This window comes from Vespa crabro, chromosome 11 (assembly GCF_910589235.1).
Source record: "Vespa crabro chromosome 11, iyVesCrab1.2, whole genome shotgun sequence".
In the NCBI taxonomy this organism is placed as follows: domain Eukaryota; kingdom Metazoa; phylum Arthropoda; class Insecta; order Hymenoptera; family Vespidae; genus Vespa; species Vespa crabro.
In genome coordinates this window covers 3421567-3440391 of record NC_060965.1, presented here as the reverse complement: position 1 = coordinate 3440391, position 18825 = coordinate 3421567, and the positions used below count along the sequence as shown (strand labels likewise).

General features: G+C 33.0%; 3 protein-coding genes across 3 annotated transcripts in view; 2 read left to right on the top strand and 1 right to left on the bottom strand.

Moving 5' to 3' along the window:
- The first annotated feature begins 952 nt into the window (after positions 1–952).
- On the top strand, positions 953–2129 carry LOC124428243 (trypsin-1-like). Its single transcript, XM_046972127.1, has 2 exons — positions 953–1075; positions 1152–2129. Exons 1-2 carry the CDS (start codon positions 1030–1032, stop codon positions 1862–1864), a joined length of 759 nt encoding a protein of 252 aa, XP_046828083.1. The 5' UTR covers positions 953–1029; the 3' UTR covers positions 1865–2129.
- A 224-nt stretch (positions 2130–2353) lies between these two features.
- Positions 2354–18825, top strand: part of LOC124428241 (HIV Tat-specific factor 1 homolog) — a 39127-nt gene continuing 22655 nt past the window's right edge. Inside the window, exons 1-3 of the mRNA XM_046972124.1 lie at positions 2354–2531; positions 2700–3070; positions 3152–3523. Of these exons, the coding sequence (XP_046828080.1) occupies positions 2741–3070; positions 3152–3523 (702 nt within the window). The 5' untranslated portion in view covers positions 2354–2531; positions 2700–2740. The remainder of the gene's footprint in view (positions 2532–2699; positions 3071–3151; positions 3524–18825) is intronic.
- On the bottom strand, positions 3544–11809 carry LOC124428242. Its single transcript, XM_046972126.1, has 5 exons — positions 11343–11809; positions 5474–5749; positions 5107–5340; positions 4783–4993; positions 3544–4643 (listed from the first exon to the last, which is right to left on the bottom strand). The coding sequence occupies exons 1-5, from the start codon at positions 11377–11379 to the stop codon at positions 4403–4405; spliced, it is 999 nt and encodes a 332-aa protein (XP_046828082.1). The 5' UTR covers positions 11380–11809; the 3' UTR covers positions 3544–4402.

The following is an 18825-nucleotide window of genomic DNA, read 5'->3' as shown; positions in this document are numbered from 1 at the left end:
AGCAACGAAACTCAAACAAGTTCGATCTGAATACGATGCTTTGCAAAAAAGATCTTCTGGTCATCCATTGATTCTGAATGGTACCTTGGTTGACATTTATTATACGGGATACGGATTCATCAATAATTTATACGAAGTTGGCAACATTACCTATTCGATTCTGGACCACACCTGTTATACGCATTTAATATTGAAATATTATATATTTTTAATCAATGACGACATTTAATTTTGATTGTTGAGGAATCCAAAATTTATCAATAAATATAAATAATACGTAGATTGAAAAAACAATTCGAGTAAATGATTCATTCTTAATATACATGTTTATCAGGCATAACTTTAAAAAATTTTCCCTTTTTATCTTATACAAATTGGTTATTTTCATTAAAGAAAAATGCGAAATGTTATATTCCAGAGAATCAGAACTATTGCTTACTTGCACCTTGGCGTTATACAATTAATATCTGACTAAACCAATCATGCATGGTTATGCTTAATAGTCAAATTTAAGTGAATGTTGTTTAATAATCCTGTCATTAATTTTCAATGATAACATGATACACGTTACTTTGGAGCGAGAAAAATCATTCTTTGAATATTTGCGGATTGAGCTCTTTTAATGATCTTTTCTAACAATTTGCTGGAAAAACTTGAGCATTTTGAGTTCATCATGATAGATTTTAATTTTGAAATTTGCGATAAATAAAGATTATATGCTAAATGTATAAAAAATTTGTGATAATTAATGAACTGCTGTTTAACAGACATACAACCATCTTCAGAAAGATGTCAAAAAGGAATTATCGATAACGAATAAATATAAGCATCTTCCAGGACAGTATCAACTTCGAAGTTCATGATTAGTATGAGTCAGTTGTAATTATAACATCAGTAAAAATATTATCTCGTACCGTTACAAAATAATATTTTATTCCAGGTACTCTTGATTGATAATGGTAGATCGATGATAATCTTATCTATAAATACCGGTGCATTTCGTCAGTGTTAAGATTTTCTTTAATCAAAATGGTTGTACTTCATTTCATAAGTTTGTCAATTATACTTTCTCTTGGTGAGATATCGAAGTTTTCTTCATTAATTTTAATTTCATAGAACAACAATTTATTTTCGGTTCTATCTTATTTTAGGATCCTATGGAGCCAATTCATTGGAACCAAGATTTGTTGGTAGCAGAGTGGTTTCCATAAACGATTATCCTTATCAATTGAGCATTTATTTCGGACGAAACGACGTATGTGGAGCTTCTATAATTGCTCCGAAATGGGCTATCACTTCAGCCTACTGTTTAAATTTCAAGAATCCACAGATGGTGAATCTTCGAGCTGGAAGCAACGAAACTCAAAGTGGTGGTAGAGTTTATAAAGTATCTAATTTCGTCATACATCCAAAATATAATCGCAGTAGTTATGAATATGACGTTGCTTTATTGAATTTGACGACGCCTTTCGTTTATGGAAAAACTGTTAGGCCTATTTCGATAATACAAGCTAACAAGAATGTACCAGGTGGCTCACCAGCTGTCATCACTGGTTGGGGCTATATATCAAACTCTAGTCCAGCGTTCTCTCAAATACTTCGAAAACTGGATTTGCCAATTCTCGATTCTTTGCTCTGTAAAAGTTACTATGGAAAGAAGTTCAATTCGAACACGATGCTTTGCACAAAAGATGAAATAAATAAGAAAGGCCTCTGTGCGTCTTCTGGTTATCCATTGATTGTGAACGGTACTTTGGTTGGCATTTATTCTACGGGATATGGATGTACGAGTACACCAACAATTTATACGAAATTGTCAGCACAACCTATTCGATCCTGGATCAAATCTGTTACACGCATTTAATATTAAAAAATTGTATACATTTAACTAATGTGGACTTATTACTTTGATTATTGAGTTTAATCTTAAATTCATTAGCAGATATAAATAAAAATTAAAATAAAGATGATTTTTTTTCAGATGACAAAAATATATGCATTAGTTTTATTTAATTACATATATCTCTTCTGATGTTTATAAGTTCGTATATATTGTATGCATTGAAGATTCCTTGGTAATAAAGACGAAGTGTGGAATCAAAAATATATTGTACCAATTATATGCACAATTTGTTATTACACATTTTTCACCTTGAAAGATAACTCAATTCTTTATTTCACCATGCAGGAAAGTTTGTCGAGAATATGTGTACGATGTGAATATCTTCTTTAGAAATTTATTTCGACATTATAAAATTAATTGTCTATTTTCATTAAAAAATATGCTATATATATTGGACTGCTGGAAACTAATAGAGAAATTTTCTTTACCGACACAGTTCTATATAAAGACTATTTCGGAATATCTGTAGAGTGCGTTAGTCTGGACTTTAGAGAACGTGTAAAAAAACTTACTGTCAAGTTCGTATATACGTTTAATTTTCTTTTAAACAAGATTTTATCGTTAAAGAATATTTATTATCATCGAACATTACAATTTTTATTACTAAATCATAAGAATATTGTAGTTGGTAAGCTATCTTTTGTTACATTTTATTATTTTTCTTTCTAACCTCAATTTCAATTTCTAACCTTAATTTTTAACACGACGTATTGTTAACATTGATTGTTATAAAATCTCGAAAATATGTCGTTTTAATCATTGTTCAGATAAATAGCGTTGCATTTCTTTCATTCAGATTTATTTCGATAAAAAAGAATTTGGGGATTCACCATTGAAATGAGTGATGCTCCAGGAACGAAAGAAACAGGAGACCAGAGTCCAGATAATCCCGATCAGTACGAATTCGATGGACAAAGTTATGTGTATATGGATAAAACAACAAATGTGAAATATAAGTTTGATCAAGTGAAAAATCAGTGGGTCTCTCAGGATCAAAGTCAAAATGAATCGGAGAATGATGATGAAAAGAAAGAGAAGGCTAGTGGACCTGCGGTAGCAGCTCCAGGTGGAATATATGGTTTTGAAAATGATACTCATACATATACGGACCCTAATGATGGTAGTGTTTATATTTGGGATCGGGAGAAGAATGCGTGGTTTCCTAAAGTAATATTATTTTTTCAACTTTATAATATAAAATTAGCTTCAAAGCTAAGACGTAATGTTCAAATTTCATCTTATTGTTAGGTTGATGAAGACTTTATGGCTAGATATCAAATGAGCTATGGATTTACTAATTCTAATGCCACAGAGCCTTCACAGAATATACCAGAAAATTCTGTACAACCTCTTCCTCAACCAAAGTTAACAAAAGAGCAAAAGAAAGCTGAAGCCAAGAGGAAAGCTCAGGAGCCACCTACTTGGTTCGAGATAGATGAAGCTCATAATACCGCCATCTATGTCTCTGGATTACCTATGAACATCACTTTGGAGGAACTTACAGAACTCTTCAATAAATGTGGTCTTATTGCCAGAGATGAGAAAGGCAAAGATAAGATTAAGTTGTATAGAGATTCTGCGGGGGAATTGAAGGGCGACGCACTTTGTACTTACATCAAGGTAAGTGAACCTATGCTATATTTGGTTAAATGTTTTTTATTGTTGTTATTTTAATTATAACATACGACGTTAAACGTATAATGTACGAGGCAGGCGATTGTGGTTCTACATATTTACAGACAAAGCAGTGTAAAAGTAACATTATCTCAATAGAATTATATATAATATATATATATATATATATATATATATAGATGTATATATAACGAGTTAAAACTACGAATTTCAACTAGCGGTAATGCTTAATCGCTAAATGAGTAAATGAAGTATTCCTTTCAATAACATGGGCTCCTATAACATCGATATTACAAATGTTTGTTTTTTTTTTCTTTTTTTTTTTTTTTGAAGCTTTCATAAATAGCGAAGAAATACTAATTTGATATGTCGTAATACATGGGTACTCGTACTCTCGAACTTGAGTTTATTTTATTTTTTTTAATTTGGAAAGATTTTAAGTATGGGATAATTTTTTGTCAAATACACATCTTTAAAACCATACATATATCAAGCTATTAAAGAGAACAACTTGCAATTAGATTCTAACATTTTATATATAGTTATAATAGCTTTTTTTTTCTTATATTGTTGTCTACAATTTATTCGTTTAGCTATGATTTAATTAACAAAGTTCAGAGAGAAAAAAGGAACTGTGAAGGGTTCGATCTTTCATTTGCAATATAATAAATTATCTCAGTCTGTAGCCTCGAGAGAATTCTCGAATTTTTGTTTATAATCTAAAAAAGGAAGAACGTTTACTAAATAGAAAAAAAGAAAGAGAGAGAGAGAGAGAGAGAGAGAGAGAGAGAGAAAGAAAGAGAGAGAGAGAGAAGAAAAAAGGCATTGCGAGAAGCTGATGATTCGATGGTAGGTTTACATTTTTTAAGGTTTAAGCAAAACCTCCTCTCGCGCGAAATCATTGATCTTCGCTTGAAATTGAGATAGTACGTCATTTACATTCGATAAAGCTTGTGGCTGGTTATGTATCGTGCTGCTAGGTCCATCTCCCAAAAAAGTACCATATCCTTGCTTTTGAGGTAAAATTTGAGCGACTTTCGGCGCAGTTGCATTCGAAATAGTTCTGTTCGAGTGATGTCGCATTTTTTCTCTTGAACTTCTCATTCTGTAATATAAATTACGAAGAAAATAAGAATATTTCAATGAGGGAGATAAAAAAATAAAAAATAAATAAAATTAAAAAAGGAAAGAAAAAAAGATTTTTTATTAATCACAATTGATCCTAATTATTTAAGATGATTTACCTGACAGGTGGTCTTGAACCAGGATTCACTCCATGTGCCCATTGTTGATTCGCGGTTTGTTCTGCCCAGTCTCGCCCCCAATCAGTTCGTTCCTTTTTTCGTCTATTATTTTGCCTTCGAAGCTCACCGGGATACTTTTTTCCTTGTTTGCGAGGTTTTAATCTTTGGTTTTGTGGTGCGAAGGGATCGGCCTTCTTTTTACGTCTTTTGACTGCAATTTTTACAAAGTTTCATCTTATTTCATTTTATTTAAAAGAAGCCTTTCAGAAAATTCGTCACTAAACAAGATAACTTCATGTATTATTAGTATTATTATATTTTCACCTATTCTCCCGGCTGGTACCTCACATATATAATGCTTCCGTTGTACACAACTTTTGGCGTTCCATTTATATTTCAAAGCAGGATCTAATACAATGCAATGCCAGGCGTATTGTTCGGACTTGCCAGGATTTATTTTACCGAAGCTCTGAAAAACCATTTTCTCACCGGTCACACCCCATTCCCAAGCCATTTGTTGCCAGTTATAAATCCCACCTATCCATCGCTCTAATTTCGCTAATAAAGATTTGTTTTCATTACGAAAGGCTAACGAGCAATTACGATTTTTCTAATTAAGAAATTTTATTTAACAATTGCCTTGCATGTTTAGATGTACATACATACATATATATATATAAATTATACTCACTGAATTGATCGCCCATCAGATATTTCCTTAACATTCTATCTTTTCCATTTCTATCAAGTACCGCAAGAGTCGCGTTTCTATCCTTGCAATGGAAATACGCCTCTCTCCAGGGTGCTGTACCCGCGCTCAGGTAATAACAAAATCTTTTCAATCGAAAAAATCCTATGGGACATGCGAAACGTCTGATCGGTTCGTGTTGCCGATTTGTTTTATCTTGAATTTTCGGTGGAATGGTTATACCGAAACTATGAGAATCTACCAAGGTTGAGGATATCCCTGAAAGGATGAGAAATTTTTTATTAGTTTGAAATACGTATTTCATCCAAAGCTTCTTCAAATTTTCATATACTTTCATTAATATATACGCTATTTTATAATATCAAAGGTATACGAGTATAGACTTGTGTATTTTACTTTTAATATTTCGTTATAATTTATATCTCATCTTGGAAGCATCCTATTCAATGAGTTTTAAGTTGCACGGTTTGAAAGCATTCCTCGTAGTTATTTGCGCGTTCAGTTTTCTGCTTTCCAATTAATGCTCGATTTAATTAATTTCGGTCCATCGTTCGATTTGAATTTCATTAGGGTAGCTGGATAGAAGGCTAGTACTCGGTCGTTCTAATCTAATACATTTTTGTAATGTATTCTTGAAAGGAATTTAAAAAAATTATATAAGTACCAACATACATATGTCTGTTTTACGGTTGAATAATCGTAGACGCCTACGTTATTACGAAAGAATATATTTGTCGATCATTCCGACAAATGCGGGCTATTGTTTGAGAATCAATTTTCTCTCGTACGATGTCGAATACAATGGGATTTAAAGAGGGATCAATTTAAGCAGAATTTTTAGCTCGTTACTTTTGTATTAATCCCATTTCCAAAATCATTCATGTTCATTACATTTACGGACGAATCTTTTATTTCAATGTATTCTCTTTGCATATCTGGTTTTTTTTTTTTTTTAATCCAATAATTAATCCATGTCACCATTATTATTAACGACTATATTGTTAATGACGTAGTTGCACGAAATTTTATGTGAAACTCATTATTAATTATATTCTTTGAAATAATCGGTTTAATAGCCTCTGGTATTTATGAATAGTTACATGGCTTAACTCTAACACGAATTTATGGCGGTAACATGGTTCGTGTCATTCTCGTTCATTCTGATCTAATTGACCGATAATAAAGATTCTCTCAGAGAATGACCGACTATTTATTACATTCACCAAGATCTTCTATTACTTTTCCGATTGCTTCTACTTTTTACTTTTCTTTTTTTAAACAAATATCACTGATATCTGTATGTATTTACTCTATTTGTTTTCCTCTCTCTCTCTCTCTCTCTCTCTCTCTCTTTCTTCTCCTTCTTTATATTAGTTATCTTTGATCTTCTTGACCTATTTTCAATTGGTTATCAATGACACTTTTCTTTCAAATTCTCTCTTTCTTTCGCGAAACATCCTGTTGAGATAAGAAGATCAGTGAAGAATTATCGTATCGAAAAGTTGAGAAACAAACCGAATAGTCCATCGATAGAGAAGAGCCAAGCTGAAAATAAACTTCCGCGTAGGGTGGAATGTGCTTAACCCCGTTCAATGCATTTAATGATGCCTATTCCGAGAAACAATATCGTCCTAGAAAGCTGTTTTTGCTATTAAGTCGACGAGACACCAAAAATGATATATCAGCTTCTATTATATCAACGAACGAAGACAAAATAATTGTATTGTTCGAAATAATATTAGTAAAACAGTTCGATTGTCAACTTCCTTGTACATTTTATTATTTTAACTTTGATGTGATCCCTTATCAAAATTTAATGTCCTCGTTAATCGCATCGTCAAGTTAACGCAGATTTCATTTATCCTCACGTATACATTAGATTATATAATTCGTTTTATTGCACGAATTCCAATTTAATCTACAATAAATTGGTTGGTCGTTTGAAAAGTGGAACTTCACCAAGGTATTTCTTTAAAACTTGCCAAGAAGTGCTTTGGCGACTGGTATTCGCTCTCTTGGTTAGAATCGTTCTCTTTTCAGCGCGCAATAACAAATGATATTACTTCAGGAATCGTTAGGTTTTATCGTGTTCACGTATATGGAGTTCGCGATCGTATATCGGGAACCGACTGGAGTTTGTACCGATATAAACGGAAACGTATGCATTCGATGCAAATTTGAATGAGAATTTTTTATTTTTACTCTGCGAATGCATGCACGATTTTTTTCCGAAATGTTTCTATATAGATAGTACGAGTTGGCGCTCGTTAAGAAGAAAATTTACGTAACGTTTTCATATGAACTTGCACGTATGCGCGCGAGCTGTGTGTGTGTAAAAGAAAGAGAGAAAGAGAGAGAGGGAGAGAGAGAGAGAGAGAGAGAGAGAGAGAGAGAGAGAAAGTATGTTCGTTTAACAAATTTCAACTTGTTTGTTAATCCTTCGTCCTGATAATTCGATCTTTAAACTTCGAAAATAAAGTTTCTATTGGAGATATCTCGATAAAGAGTAAATATCATTCTTGTCGTAGTTTTTCTTTTGTCTTCTTTTTTTTTTCTCAAAGAAAAAAAAAATCTAATTGTTTTTTACGTCGAATTTGAATCGCAAATATATTTATTATTATTTTGATTATTTTCTACATAGATTCAACGTCGAATCATTCACTTCTCGCAATCGAATAATTTATATCAGTACAGGTAGAACGTGAATTATTGCACACACGCGGTTACGCTTTATCGTAAATTAAATTTCACTGTCGTAGGAATGGTCCAGTTTTGTGGTTTCCAACATCGTAACTCGTGAGAGGATTGCTAGAGAGTCGTTCTCCGCTTTACTACTTGGTCAAGGATCGTTTGTTTGCAAAAACGATATCGTCCATTCATCAGGAAGATATGATATCATCGTTACACTTTAAATCGTTGCACGGATGCTAGCTTTCGAGAGATTCATTTTCCGTGGATGAGTTCGATGGAGCTCACAGATATTTTATACGGTTTTCGATATATCGAATGATCACTATCGTTCCACAACCACACCATTCTATTTATTTTAAAGTTGGAAAGACGAGAGGCTTTTAAAACGAGTATTCGAGCTCGCCAGTACGTTATATCGATCATAATTTTATTTTCTATCATTCGTTTCGAAGATAAAAAATAGAAGAAAGTGTAAAAATAACGTTCAAACACTTTATCTTTGCTTTTTAATATTCGATCTTATCTATTCTTTTTTTTTTTTTTTGTAGTATTAGTAAAAGTATGTGTTGAATATCTTGCGATTTATACAGGTCGTGTCAAGAACTATCTTTGTTCGGCGTTATTTTATTTATCGATTTTATAAAAAAGAAAAAGTTTTTTTGCGTTTGATAACTGAGTCATATCGTACGCATTAAGAGGTTTATATTGAACGTTTTATCTTAAATCGGTAAATAGATTATTATATTGGATGACAACAGTCGTTGACTCACCTTGTACGTGTACACACTTTAGCAATATCAAACAGATATGCAAAAGAATGCTGTGTAAGCGGTTTTCTAGAGAGTATGTAATTCATGAGTAACAGAGCACGTCGCGTTAAAGTGGAAATTTGCAAGTCCATGGTGACAGCATATTGGTAAACTTTCGATAATCCCTTGACTATGGCATTAATGGATTTTATCTCCATATCACGAAAATTTCGAAGATTGTCGAAAAGTTGAAATAAGAGATTTTGCGCTTTTCCATTAAAAATTTATCTGATAGCTAAGAGATGATAGGTCCACCCACCCAATACTTGTACTTTCATTCATATTGTAAATAACATGTGCTATGTGTTACAAGGTTAACTTGAGCTCCGTATTGTAACGGGTGCAATTTCGCGCATGACTCATTCACAAACTTCAATTGGCTCTACGATCACTATTTTATTATTTTATATGTTTCCTTCTTAGTTACATAAATATTAATATATGCGTATGTTAAATATTCCGCTCATCCTTCGAGATGTACATTTAAAGTAAACGAATGACATATGCATGGGATTGAATTTTTAATATTATTTTAAAACTTAAAAAATTTTTATCTATTTACAAATACATCGCGCAAACGATTTATATATTTTAGTTAGAGAAATAAAAATAGCGGATTTCGCTTGTCTCTATGAAATTCGAAATTAAGCGATAACGTTTATCCTTGAAAATTGTTATTTATAGAAAGTAATCAAACGAAAAAGAAAGAGAAAAAGAGAAAGATCAGATTCTCGCTAGTCATTTATTGTCGATTTATAAAATATGTCAAACGTATATATTAGAGATCCAATGATAGGCAAACTCGATGTTTTCGTATATGTCTTAAACGTTTATGCGATAAGTTGACACATAGTATTACATAAGTTAAACGAGAGAGACAGATAATACCATAGTTCGTTTTAGTCTTTGACAATTTATTGTGCCTTTTCTCACGAACATGCTGTTCCAAGTAAGAAAGAGAAACGTCTTCTATTTAGCTTGAGATAGTATGCTCGCACCATTTTACTGTTCTATCTCTTTCTCGCTCTATCTTCGCGAATGGATTCTCAACAGGCGAAAATAGATCTTAACCGGTTGGCTCCAAAGCTCTGCATCTATCTCTCTCGCTCTCGTGCTTCAGGATAGAGTAACAACGTAATTCGATTACTGGATCATTTACTGATAGCATCTAACCCGCAAGGCTGGTATTCTATTGAGTTACCTGACAATCGCTTGAGCAATTAACACGTTCAGTACATACCGGACTTGATAGTTCATTTCACGTGTAGTTATTCTAAACGATAGGTAGTTAAGAAGGATTTTATCGATGTCTTATAAATTTTTTTTTGTTAAATGAAAACCTATAGTTTATAATTTTATAGTTTATAATTTTAAATTAAAAAGAATGAGATGATTTACAAGAGAACATTACAAACTACTATTCCTCTATTATCGTTCTTGTGAAAGGTTTAACGATCTAATAGGAATATAAAATTGTTTGTCGGTGAAGGTCAAAGCGCAAGGACACGATTTTTAATAGCTCTCAATCGTTGATCAAGGATGATAAAGAAGAATTGAATTTGTTTGAATGGATTATGTGCTCTGTTGGCACATAGAAATTTGTCAATAGTTCAATCGCAATGATCTTACGATAACCTTGTTACACGAATTCGTAAAAAAAAAAAGACATAAAAATTAATTACATGCCCCTTTTTTTTTCTTTTGTTTTTCTTTTAACCTTCAAGTTATTAACAGGACGAAACGAAAACATCGCGTACATCGTTTCCTTGAAGCTATGTCTTCTAATCGATTTCACTTTTTTGAAAAAATTCTTATCTCATCGTTTTATCATCGAGGCTTCACGCATATTCCCATCTGGAGTGAGATAGCGTGTTATCGTGGCGAGCCAATTTGAAAATCTCTAATTGGTCCGTCGCGTGTAGTACGCGCGCATGCGACGATCGTTACCTGTGTGAGTTTGTACGATGCGTGGGACAAATGTGGGTTTAACATTCCATACTCAAAGATATATGCATCGATAAATGTTTGTGTTTAATAATGTTAATTAAGACTAATTTGTTAACGCGCCCGCTTATCGTTTCGCTTCTATTTTTAACTGCACGAATCCTCAAATGTTAAAAACTCGATATTTTATCTTTTGCGTTTATTATTTTATTATATTTTAATCCATCGATGATATTTATTTTTAACAAATGAAGAAAAAAAAAAATATCCATGAGAAAATTCCGTAAATGGATCTTCTTATTTAATATTATAATAACGTGCGATCATAAAAACAAAAAAAAGAAAATGAACAAATACGAGTATTTATTTTCCATAAAGATAAGCAACGTTACGGGTGGGGTTTTTACCTGTGGCACAGAGCAAGAGGATCCAAATTTTCCACATGATTTATGTCAGAGTACAAATAGAGACAACTTATTCACCAAAATCGTCGGTAGTAGTGCGAAGACGGAGATACGAAATCGTCCTCATTCTAAAGCACTGAGCCGCGTTTATAGCACCTTTGATTCCCTTTTTTTTTATACGATCGATCGACGTAACGATCGATGAAAAAAGAAAATGGAGTGAAGTTTCTCGTTGATCGATTCTATTTCTTTTATTTTTTTTTTTTTTTTGTTATTTTTAGAAAAAAAATGACCGTAATTCCATTAATGGAGACTATTCGTAGGGGAAAGAAAATGGTTCCTTAACATTTTTCAATTGTCTTTAAATTTAAGGATTTTTCGATAGTTCGTTCGATAGTGTGTACATTTATATCGATTCGTACGAGGAACGTTCTTCGATGGAGGTTCGCGAACGACTGAGGCTGCCACCGACGTCGAGTCCACCATGTCGACGAGGAGGTGCAGGTCTCGAGTATAGAGGGAGAGTACGAAAGAGCAAGAGAGAAAGAGCAAGAGAGATAGAGAGAGAGAGAGAGAGAGAAATATATACACACATATACAAGGTTTCGATCCTTACTACTCATACTTCCTACCCGGATACTTTCTCGATATCGTAGAATTTTTCAGACTACACTTTTACCCAGCTGCGTTTGCCATCATTTCTTCTGTCAAATAACGAGCGAGCAGTGTGACATGTGACACTACCTGGATTTCTTGTTCGAGAAATGTGAGAAAGGAAAAATAGAAAAAGAGAATAGAAATGATGAAGAAAAAAGGATAAAAAATGTAGGAGGAACGAGGCTCCTTCGAAGGAAAAACAGAAGAAAAAAATATTGTCCTTCTCATTGTGTCATATTGCTTTCGTCTCTTCTTTCATCACGGACCGATTCTTTTTCCGGGTTTTTTAAGAATTCCAGAAGAAACGGGTCATCTCTTTTTCCCTCGGGCAGATTCCTCCTGGATAAATCTTCATCGAATCGAGCTAGGTATCCTCTCGCCTTCGCAAAATAGAATTCGAAGTTTCGTGTATTTTCTTTGTTAGAGATATATAATGGATAATATAATGCGAATTTATTTTATGCAATAGCTATAAAAAGTATTGTTATACCGCTTGTTGCTTTTTATTTAATATATATATATACATGTGTGTGTGTGTGTGTGCATGTGTGTGTGTATGTATGTATGTATGTATGTATTACTTTATACATACGAATATTTTACGATGAAACAACGTACAACTTGATTTTTTTAATATAAACATTTGAGAAGAATTATTACGAAATATTTTGTTCTATAATTCATGGTTCACTTAATGAGACGATTTAAAAGAAATCGGAAGAAGAGCGAACTAATGCCGTTATGAATTTAATTTTATTATAAATTAAAAACTGGCTCTTTGAATTTTTATATCTTAACAAAATAGAATTCATTCACTTCGCTTATCTCTTAGATTCACGCTCGAGGGAAAATGCAACAATTCTTCTACCGAACTCATTATAAATATTATTAATCTGGAAACTCCTTCAGAAAGTGGGTAAATTTTTGACGCACCTGGTCCGGAAAGATTGCAGACGCTGAAAGGTGGTTTAGTAAGGAGAGAGAAGAAATATACCGTCTTCGTCTTTAAATTACCAGGCTGGTTTAATAAGCGAAGAGGGGAGATTGTACCCTTATTTTCAACCCGTACAAAACGAATATAACAATTCTCTCGACTTCACCGAGACTCCCTTCTATCGTATTCGGTCGCAAAAATGTTTTCTTGAAAGAAAATAAAAGTAAAAAGGATATCATCCGAGTATCTTGCTTTCGAAGAAAATGAAATTCTTCTTGAAAATTCTTCTCATTTTTTCGAAATTAATATTAATTAAAAGGAAATAAGTAAAAAAAGATATATACGATATCGAATGTAAATCTGATAGTTCTCGTTGATCGAACGAATTTAACGTAGTTACTTATTTTTTATCTAATCATGCTGATATATTCCGCGTTATTCAAAAAAGATTCTGTCAAGATAAATCGAAACACGATAGAACGGATTAGAATTAAAAATAAAATAATTCGTCAATGGCAAGTAGTGTGTACTGATATAAGCGGCTCATTTATAAATACAGCAGATATATATATATATTATATATATATTATATATTATATATATAACATATATATATATATATATATATATATATATATATATATATATATATATATAACAGCTTCCGCTTCGTTCGAACACTGAAGTGGAGGAAGCATCGATTCGATTTCGGCGGATGTAAAACGCAGGAGCGACTCTGCAAGCGGGACGATAAAATACAAGAGCGATTATCGTGAAGAGAGAGAGAAAGAGCGGTCTCTCCATCGGGATATTCGGTTCAACGAACCCATCACTTGGTCCAAGAGAGAGTAACATCGTGTACTTTGTACCGAAGAGGCGTTGGCGACTGAAATATGGTCGGTACAAAGAGTTTGCGCTCGTAAGAATCGAGATCAGAGGTCGTTACGTTTAGGAGTAAGATCGTATCCATCTTGTACTATCGTCGAACCATTAATATTTTCTTAAATATTCATGCGTACTTTGTGTATATATATATATATATATATACAATATATTGTACGGTACAAGTTTATGATATTGCTTAATCAGAATATTTTCCCATTTTTATTCCTTAAGAGTTTTTGTCACATGTTGTCAACGCATATTAAGGTAATGACGAGAGGATTTTATCAAATATTAATTTATTTCATTAATATCTCTTTTCTTGCATATCCATAAGCAACGGATATTTTCAAGTGTCCCAATTCGAGCATCCACGTGTTAGAACGTACTGATCATTGTCAGAAAAATTTGGAAGGTACGAGATATTTGTAAAAGAGAATTCTAGCGAACGTAGAGAGTTCTACCAAGCACTATTATCGACGTATGTACCTATTACTCTATCGGACTTCTCGAGTTCTGTCGGTCTTTTCCAAACTGGGCCGAGTACATCGTCAACGGACCTATCACGAACTCGTTTCAAACTTATCCAAGCGAAGCATGCATTGCAGAACTTTGTTCGATTTGTAACGCTCTCGAAAGAAATCGAGATGATCTATTTTTTTCCTCTCTTTGTTGAATCCTCTCATTATCCTCTCTCTCAACAAGACTCCTCGATGTCGATCATTCGTAGAGGGAGATTATTTTTACATTTCTTTTTTCTTTTTTTTTTGTCCTTCTTTCTCATCATCAAACGATCTTAGCGTACTAATCGTGCCTTTAATGAGCTATCAAGCAGACGCGTTCGATTGGTTAACGCGCTGTGTTATAGGATAAACGTTTTATTTTCTCTCAAGTAGATTGATGTCGTGATTCGAAGGAATAATTATGCCTTCCTTCGAGATGTAACGCTGATTGTCGATATAATTGTCCATTAATGAGTGAAGGAACAAATAGCAATATCTTGTCAATCGTTGATTGGGGAATAATGTTAATTACCGTATCGTGTATCTTTGATGATCCGATAAGAGACTTTTCAGTTAATTTCATTTCTCTTTAATTAGATATTGTAACATTTTGCTGAGGTAGGATAGATTCGAATATTAAACATTATATTTAACTCCGTCTTTGTTTTATCGGGGAAGATAAAATCCAGAGACTACGATTTTCAACGACAGCGAAGACAACGACGACGACGACGACGACGACGACGACGACGACAACGACGACTTTTATGCCTACCAGTGGTGAACGACTGAGTAAATATCGTTATCTCTTCGTGGTTATTTTCTCATCCTTGAACTCGGATACCGTTGGGCGTCACTGTCTCACGTGCCTTGTACTTTCTACATTCGCCAAAGCTTGGCTTCTCTGCCTTGAAATTCTACGGGCATACTTAAAACTGTAGTCCATGGCACGGACGACCTTCGTTGATTTTATTCCCTTGCAGGAGAAACCCAAGTGTCTTCCTTTGAAACTTTACTACTTTTCTTCTCATATAAGCGTTAAATATTGATTGCTCGATCTGGGCTAAGGCTAATTAAAAGGACGAAGCTTTTTTGTTATCCTTTTTTTTTTTTTTTTTTTTTTATTCGAAAAGAATACCAGTTTGTGAAGGTTTCGTTTTGTTTTGTTCTCTTTTTTTTTTCCCAGTATTTCATTAAGATTTTATCTGCTTTCGATTTTTATTTTACTATTTTCAGTGCATCGCGATGTATATATCTACATTGTAATTTGTCAAGATTTAAAAATGTTCTTATTTATGAGAATTATGAATTTTCTTTGTTAGTTGAAAGCAAATAAGTATTGAATTTCTTGTGTTTTTCTTTTCAGCACGTATTACGCTCACTTTATTATTCATGGCCAATAAGGACGATGCATTTTTTACGAGAGTCTCTATTACACACATTCACACGGACGTATCTTAATTAGTTTGCCTCATTAGATATCGCCTCTACGTGAGTTCTGCACGCTGTATTTCTTTCGCTCACTTTCCTTTTATTTTATTTTTTTTTTTTTTTTTTGCTTCTCGTATCTCGAAGGACGTTTTAAACGAGCGACTCTTCGTTTTTCATACTAAACGACTTCAGTCATGGCCTATAGCTAGTTCGTATGTGCGTCTTCTTAATTAAAGACACTGTAATGCTTTTTTATGTTCATTTTTTTTTTTAAGGTTTGGCTCTTAAACAATAATCATTAAAAAAATGATCGTAGGATTTTAATCATAAAATTATCGAATAGAGTTCCACAGATTTATCGTCTTTTCTCCTTTTGAAAGCAGACACGCGATTGCAGCAACGCGCCTCACAAAATCCCACGCGGATTCGAACAGGAGCATTCGTCATCTCGAAAAATCTCTCGAGTCAAATCTTGGCCGCAAGTATTATGTTCCATCTCAAGAAATTGATTATGTAACTCTTATTGTTCTTTCGACGTTGAAACTAAGTTTGTGATCGTCGGGATAAACAGGAAACTTGATCGTTTTTGTAAATCATTTCTGTCATACATCCCTTTGTTTGTGCAGCGATTCAAGCAGAGTTGGATTTACAAATGAATTAAATAATATTTGATTTATACCATATCAATATTGAAAAACGATTTGATTACATTGATTCATAATTTTCTATATATTGAAATAAATAAATATGTGTGTATAATTCGAGATAATTTATGTCGTAAATCATCACATTACCAATCGTGATTAATTGCATTTACGTTTGCTATACGTAGAGATCACAGTACCAATTTTTTTTCTCTAAAAGCAGAAAAAACCGATTGATTTTGATCGACTGCAGTTTAAATCGAAAGCTCGTGGCTTCGATCAATTCTTACGACAGATGTATCCGATAGATAGGCAGTGATAAATGGAATTGGCGTGAAGCCATTAAACGGAAATGCTTGTCCCACGTGCTTCTGCGGCATGACGATATTTTCGAAGTACATAGGTTTATCTCGAGAAGCTTAAGTTCGCGAATTCGAGAGAACGACAAATCGATTTTGCCGAGACCGATGAGCTTTTGGTTACGTTTCAATTCTTTGAAAATACACTTTGCAAGCTATTCAATTCGGTTATTCCAAATTTCATTTTTTTTCTTCTTTATTTCTCTCGTTAGAGATAATTTTGCAAGAGTTTTTTCCTCAGATGTTATGCGCTCGTTAAATTATAAAAAATAATTGTCTCTTTAAATATAGCAATGTTACGTGAACTGGTCCGTTCAATTCTTTAAAAATTATTTATTTCTTTTTCCTGCCTTTCTTATTTCTCTTATTTATTTCACGGCATTGAGTAAAATTTCTTTGTGACATTTTGCACCTGTTACCTAGATCCTATTAAATCTCACGTAATAAGTCAAGAGAACAACAGCAAGAAAATAAATAGAAAAAGTGAGGGGTAATAGAATCTTGTGCGAGGTATTCGTTAAGTTTAACACGATTAAATGGGTATCATCGAAAAATAGGGAGAATAACGGTGATACCCGAGAGCCATTGGTAATAATCATCCTATCATTAAATTCTCTACGTAAATTCGCGAGCACGTAATTACGTTCTTTTCGCGTTACGCAAATTCATTTCCCCTTCCCTCTGTCGTTCTCGACTGATGGGCTTTTTATCATAAAACGAAGCAAGATTAAATTTTAAAATGAAATTTACTTTCGAATAAAGAGCGAAAGAAAAAAAGAAAGAGAAGAAATGGAACGTATATCGAAAAATGATTATTTTTTGTTTGAAAATTTCTTATTTTTCCTTTTTCTTTTTTTAAATGTTATTTTTGATATTTTTTTCTCTTTCCTTTCTTTCTTCTTTTTTTTTTTTTTTTTTTTTTTTTTGTTTTATATCCTCTCTAGGGGCAATATTTAAAAAATCATGCACTATGTAGTGTACGTGGCGATAACTGTCCCATAACCATTTCAGATTTCGAGTTAAAACCTTAATAACAGGTTCGTCGATTCGCTTTTATTCCTTTTGTTTGCATTATTCGAAAAAGAATCGAGTATTGAAGCGAAAAATAATATTTTATAATAAAAATAATTCAGATTGATGTGATAAATAAAATCAGCGTTATGTGTATGAAATACATTGAGAGAGAGGGAGAGAGAGAGAGAGAGAGAGAGAGGGAGAGAGCTTGTGAATTATTAACTTATACTCGATAAAAATAAACAAACCAATGTTGTATTATTATAAGTTTTATTTCAGAAAATATAAAATTTTGACTACTTTCCAACAACTTAATAAATTTGAGCAACTCGACTTAACGCGTTACGTCCTCCTGCTGGTCATATTCTTTCTCTCTTCGTATCGTTTTTTCTCTTGCTCTCATTCCCATCGTGGCATTTCGCATCAAAAAATTTATAACGCTCGGTGATTCCATCACGTACGGCGCGTTTAAAGTATATTAAATCTCGTTGAATTTCACAGAACGCAGCGGTAACGGCGGACTCGAAAGCTTGAATAATGCGATCCAATGTCGACCGTGGAAATTCAGTTCGTTCCATTAAGCTTTAATAAAGCTATTGTCGGAAAGGAGAACAAAAATGAAAAAAAAATAGTGGAAGGGGAAAAGAGAGAGAGAGAGAGACAGAGAGAATGTGCAATAGACAGCAAGGAATCATCGATGCGAGTAATTATTATGCTCTTTAGTCACATACACATCTACACCGGAATACGCATCAGGCTATTATTGTTGAATAATTTCGATGCTTTCTCGCATCGTTGCGCGATGTGCTATCGTGTCGATATTAATGTTCGTTGTTTAAAAAATTCGTTCTCGACATTTTTGGTGTTATCCGATGAATGATTAATGAAAAAATCGAATGGAAATTCGTTTCTCGTACATTATTTTATTTTCTGTTGTTCTCTTATTTTTTTTTCCTTCTTTTTTTTTCTTTCTTTTTTTTTTTTTAAGTATTACTTAGCGTTTAATTTTTTTTTTCAATTTCGTTTAAATGATTGATAAAGAATAAAAATAATAATGTATTC

Bases quoted from the DNA above. Each gene is read 5' to 3' on its own strand.
- LOC124428243 (XM_046972127.1), top strand. From the start codon at position 1,030: ATGGTTGTACTTCATTTCATAAGTTTGTCAATTATACTTTCTCTTG. The intron at 1,076-1,151 runs GTGAGATATCGA...ATCTTATTTTAG, and splicing joins GTCAATTATACTTTCTCTTG to GATCCTATGGAGCCAATTCA.
- LOC124428242 (XM_046972126.1), bottom strand. From the start codon at position 11,379: ATGTGGAAAATTTGGATCCTCTTGCTCTGTGCCACAG. The intron at 5,750-11,342 runs GTAAAAACCCCA...TCATCCTTTCAG, and splicing joins CCTCTTGCTCTGTGCCACAG to GGATATCCTCAACCTTGGTA. The intron at 4,994-5,106 runs GTGAAAATATAA...TAAAAATTGCAG, and splicing joins GGTACCAGCCGGGAGAATAG to TCAAAAGACGTAAAAAGAAG.